The sequence below is a fragment of the Chiloscyllium plagiosum genome, chromosome 14 (assembly GCF_004010195.1).
Source record: "Chiloscyllium plagiosum isolate BGI_BamShark_2017 chromosome 14, ASM401019v2, whole genome shotgun sequence".
NCBI classification, from domain to species: Eukaryota; Metazoa; Chordata; class Chondrichthyes; order Orectolobiformes; family Hemiscylliidae; genus Chiloscyllium; species Chiloscyllium plagiosum.
Genome location: NC_057723.1, coordinates 13,213,343 through 13,219,027, shown reverse-complemented (window position 1 = coordinate 13,219,027; position 5,685 = coordinate 13,213,343). Strand labels below are relative to the sequence as shown.

The following is a 5,685-nucleotide window of genomic DNA, read 5'->3' as shown; positions in this document are numbered from 1 at the left end:
AGAGGGTGGTACGTGTATGGAATGAGCTGCCAGAGGATGTGGTGGAGGCTGGTACAATTGCAACATTTAAGAGGCATTTGGATGGGTATATGAATAGGAAGGGTTTGGAGGGATATGGGCCAGGTGCTGGCAGGTGGGACAAGATTGGGTTGGGATATCTGGTCAGCATGGACAGGTTGGACCGAAGGGTCTGTTTCCATGCTGTACATCTCTATGACTCTATGACATTTTATATTTCTCTCTTGTAGGTAGAATCTATTCATTTCAAGTAAGTTCTTGTCAAGGACAGAAAGGTGGTATGGGCTTTCTTTTAAACTAGGTCTAAACGAAAGATAAATTGGGGAAATTTGAGTGCTTTTCTAAAATATTTAACTTTTGTGACACTGGAGTCTAGCAGAGTTTTACCCCCAGTGTGTATCTCAGTGAGGCATAAAAAGTAACTCATCAGTGTCTCTGGCTGGGTTTAAAAGTATGCTGAACTCTTCCTTTCACCTCAAAAGAGCTCAACTTCTTTTAATTTTTTTCTCTTGACCATAGACAAAAATCACATTTATTTGTCTTCCCTGTCGATTTTTTTTTGAGATTCAATGTTAGGAAAAGAAACCATGAGCGCCACCTGCAGGGCATCTTATAGGTTGTACCTTGACCTCTATAAGTGCTTCGCCACAGGTCACGGATAATTTTGTTGATTTCTTCCATCTTCATGCTGTGGAATCGCATTATGGCTCTGAAGGAGAAATGAAAACGAGAGGAAAGCAAAATTATTACCACAGGAACCAACCAAACTTTATTTGTGCCCATCAAACTTATCCTTCAAGAATCATAGAATGCTTACAGTGTGGAAACAGGCCATTCAGCCCACTGATTCCATACTGTCCCTCTGAAGAGCATCCCACCTAGACCCATGCCCTACAACCTTGCATTTCCTATGGCTAATCCATCTAACTTACACATCTTTGGACTGCGGGAATAAACCAGAGCACCCGAGGAAGTCCACATAGATACAGTGAGAATGTGTAAACTCCACACAGACACCTGGAGTCAAACCTGGGTCCATGGCAGTGCTAGACACCAGTAAGCCACCATACTAACCCTGTTCTGTTACAACTGCTGCAAGATGAAATTGTTATTTCTATATGCTAACATTCTAGTGGCCCTGATACATAGCAAATCACTTATTATACTGAAAATGTACTTACAGTAACACTTTTAAACTTCAGTGTTGAGTTTCAATCCCATTTCAGATTTACATAACCACCCACAATATATGGATTGAACGTGCTGTTACAGCGCATTAGTCCACTCATGCTGCTCAAGCAACACAACAGGATCTGCATAAAAATGACCCATTCGCACTTGCTTCAGAAACTGAGAATACTATCGAGCTGGATTCCAATAGGTCAGTCTGAAGTATCCTTTCTTCCCAATGAATGTTTGATCAATCGCTATAACCTTCCTTTACAATTTCCATGAGTGAATTGAAAACTACAATCCCCAAATATGAAGGCAGATAAAGGGCAGGTGGAGAGGCAAGTGACACTGTATGGCCTCTAAACTAATCCTAAGCTTGAAGCTCTTGCATTCAAATGAATTATTTCCTGAAGTGCAATCAGCCTCATTAGTTATAGAAACATGGATAGAGTCATCACTGATATACTGTATGAGCCATGCATCACACATTCAAATTACTGAATAATTAAGACTTTGAACTGTGCCTGGCAGGCTTCACTGACAATGCATTCAAACATTTTAAAAGCAAAAGGTAAGTTTGATACATCTCGTATGGACCATGTTTTTAGACTGACAATACATATGAGCAATAGAAATTTGTGTTTCCATAAAGTCTACCATCTAGACCAACAGGCAATGAATGACCTAATGCAATATATTCATGCACAGTGATGGTTTGCCTAAGTTGGCAAACTTTCAGTTTCATAGCTTTCAGCTGGAGCGGCAGTTCCCTGATAGCATGGAATAGTCACTGTCATTTACAAGTGAAAGAGGACTGAGTAAATAACATTTAGATTGAACACGCTCATTCATGCAAAATTTGACAAATGTATGATGTAAGCAGGTGAGGAAGTGGTTGCAGGTTCAGTGGAAGCGATTGTACTGGGAAATTAGAGGGAAAGTCTTGAGGTAAGGAAATTGGTTCTAAAAAAAGGACAATTGAGATGATTATAGAAGACATCTTTCCGATGCTGCTACACTTGGCAAGGTGCAGGGAGGGGTCTTCCACCCCGATTTTGTACATTCTTATTCACTTTACATTCCTGGCAGTGCTTTTTGCACACCGATACAGGATTGGTTTTGAAATAACTTAAGATCAGGATGTGCCACTTTCATGAACAAAAGAATGAAAATCATGCAAAGGCCACCTTTTAGTGGATGCAGCTCGCATGATTAAGAGGTGTTAACACTGCCTGCATTTACTGTTCAGCTTTTGGAGGTTGTGAGATGACTCAAAATACTGATCATAATAACCTGACATCGTCGACAGAATATTTATCTGATTCAAACAAAAAGATGCAATCAATGTGTTTTCTTCTTAACCAAACTCAAGTAGTTTTTGAGAGCTGACAGAAATGAGTCATACAACTTTTCCAAACTTAATTATGCACAAAGAATACCTGACATTGCAACTTTTTGTTTCAAAAAAAAGGTTATTACTCTTCATTCCTTGAAGGTGCTTTGTTCCTATTATGCTCTAAACCTTTGAAAACTGGCGGGCCTTGTAAAATCTAACAACGCATTGTGAAAAATAAAGCAGGAGAATTCAGGCAGTGGCTCTGGAAGGGTAACTGTAGATTAGTGTTGATGCAGTGACAGTTTTACAATGGAAGTAGTCTCATACAGGAGCTGTGTGTATATGAAGTGACTGAAACATTGCTTTTGTAAAATACCACTTTACTTTTACACCATACTAGTAGGATATCTGGCTGATAAGACATGCCTAAGGAGACTGGAGATGCAGTGGTGGGTTTTGGAGACTGATTAAGTACATGGTCTTTAAAGATGAAGGATTGGAGTTGGGGTAATATCCACAGTTTATTGAAGGGCACCTTGGAGAACTGAAAGAAACAGCTCGAAGCACCAGATACTGCAAAAGACTATAGACCTTGACAATATAATTTTTTGAAGTTTGTGTCACAGGTAGACATGTTGTTTAAGAATGCATTTAGCATGCTTGCCTTCATTCCTCAGACTTTTGACTAACAGAGTTGGGAAGTCATGTCAAGGGTGTACAGAACATTGGTGAGGCCAACTCTGTCCAATTCTCGTCGCTCTGTTATCGGAAGACTATTATTAAGCTGGAGAGGGTTCAGAAAAGATTTACCAGGGCATTGCCGGGAATGGAAGGTTTGAGTTATAAAGCAGAAGCTGGGCTTCTTTTGACTGGAGTGTAGGAGGTTGAGGGGTAATCTTATAGAGGCTTATAAAATCATAAGCGGCATTGATAAGGTGAATTGAAGGTGTCCTTTCCTAGCCTAGGGGTTTCAAGACTAGGGGGTATATTTTTAAGATGAGAAGAGGACTTGAGAGGCAACATTTTGTTTTTACAGAGTAGTGTGTGTGTGGAATGAACTTCCAAAGGAAATGGTGCTTGCCAGTACAGCTACAACATTTAAAAGACATTTAGATGAGTACATGAATAAGAAATGTTTGCAGGGATATGGGCCAAGCACAGGTGGGTGGGACTAGTTTCGTTTGGGAAAATGTTCGGCGTGGACTGGTTGGACCGAAGGGTCTATTTCCGTGCTGTATGACTCTAACATTCCAGCTATAGTACTTAACAGTACCTCCTGTTGGATACTGTATCAAAAGCCTTCTGAAAATCCAAATATACTATATCATCCAATTCTCCTTTAACAATTTTGTTAGGAAGATTTTCAGAAAATTCCAACAGGCCTTTTAAAAATGAATTTTCATTTCCATGCTGACTGTACTCAACCACATCATTTTTATCCAAATGTCCATTTATCATTTATAATTGACTTCAGCATTTTTCCCAAAACTGACTGAAGGTTTGTAGTTTCCTGTTTTTTTCCCTTGCTTTTTTATTTAAAAATATATTGGTTTGATATTTGCAAGCTTCCAGTCTGCAGGATTCAATCCAGAATCGATGGAATTTCTGCAGATGATTACCAATGCATCAACTATCTCTGCAGCCAACTTTTACTGGGGGACGTATTGACACTCAGCCCACTATCACTATAACCACTTACTTCTGGGGAACCTATCAAATTACAGCCCAATTAATTTCTCCAGTACAACCTTGTTACTAATACTCATTTCCTTTAATTCCTCACTCTCCCTCGTCACTTGGATCTCTAATACTGGGAGATTTGTTGAAACTTCCTCAACTTAGACAGACATAAGGTAATCATATTGGTTCTTTACCATTTTTCTATTCCTCATTATAAATTCTCCTAACTACTTTTAATGAACCCACATTCATCTTAATGCATGTTTTTCAGAATTTACTTTTGAAGCTTTTACAGTCCATTTGTATGTCTTTGATAGATTCCTATACCCATTTTACCATCCTCCATCAATCCCCTCATACTTGTTATATCTCCCACCAGATGCAGCCACTCTGCCAACTCAGTGTCAACTCAACTACCACTCTGTGCCATTACCTCTCCAATTTGCCCACGACCCAATTCACATGCTGACAATGAATAAAGCTCTCTATCTATTGCTGACATTGAACAGCACACTCACTGGTACGAAACTGTACATTAAATTCCTTCAAATATTTGTAAACAAACAGTCCCGATCTAAAAGCAGTCGGAACTGTACGCTCACCTGATTGATGCCATTTTCACAATGGGATGCCTTCGTGTAATCAGTAATGCAGGACAAATCCTACACTTTTAGGAGTATTCCTTGACAGTCTCAATCATCACCAAAGGAACGGAATTGATTGTCAACAGGACAATGAAGCAATAACCTATTCACTGTTGCTCAGTTTTGTTTCTGCCAGGATTATGGACCTCAGTATTAAACTTACTCCAGGTTATAGATAGACAGCTGAACTCCACAGGTGGGGTGACATCTTGGCAATGCGAGATTAAGGATTTCTAAAAAATCTGGACCGAATAGGAATTGGCAGAAAACTGACAGTTGCAACTGTAAGGGACAGCACAAAGGATTGATCATGGTTGTTGGAGATCAATCATCTCAGCTCAAGGATGTGTGACTGCAGGAACTCCTCACAGTAGTGTCTCAATCTCAAACTTCATAATTTGTGTGAAGATTTGTAGCTCGGGTGCTTGTTGTTGTGGTTGTGTTCGCCGAGCTGGGAATTTGTGTTGCAGATGTTTCGTCCCCTGTCTAGGTGACATCCTCAGTGCTTGGGAACCTCCTGTGAAGCGCTTCTGTGATCTTTTCTCTGGCATTTATACCAGAAGCAGCAGATTCAAACCACTATAAATGCCGAAGATCACAGAAGCGCTTCACAGGAAGCTCACAAGCACTGAGGATGTCACAGGGACTGTATTGATGAAGAGGAGAGTATGAAACGGACTGGTAAGCTAGAGGAGATACTTGTTAGGAAGGAAGATGTGTTGGGCATTTTGAAAAACTTGAGGATAGACAAGTCCCCCGGGCCTGAAGGGATATATCCTAGGATTAAGTGGGAAGCAAGAGAAGAAATTGCAGAGCCGTTGGCAATGATCTTTT

General features: G+C 40.1%; 1 protein-coding gene across 6 annotated transcripts in view; it reads right to left on the bottom strand.

The window, feature by feature from the left end:
• The window catches only part of rad50 (RAD50 homolog, double strand break repair protein), a 216,201-nt gene that overhangs the window by 83,847 nt on the left and 126,669 nt on the right, over positions 1–5,685 (bottom strand). For all 6 annotated transcript variants that reach the window (XR_006313549.1, XM_043703202.1, XM_043703203.1 and 3 more), the window contains exon 23: positions 642–727. Coding sequence is in view for 5 of the 6 variants with exons in the window: in XM_043703202.1 (XP_043559137.1) it covers positions 642–727 (86 nt within the window). In the remaining variant the exon portion in view is untranslated. The remainder of the gene's footprint in view (positions 1–641; positions 728–5,685) is intronic.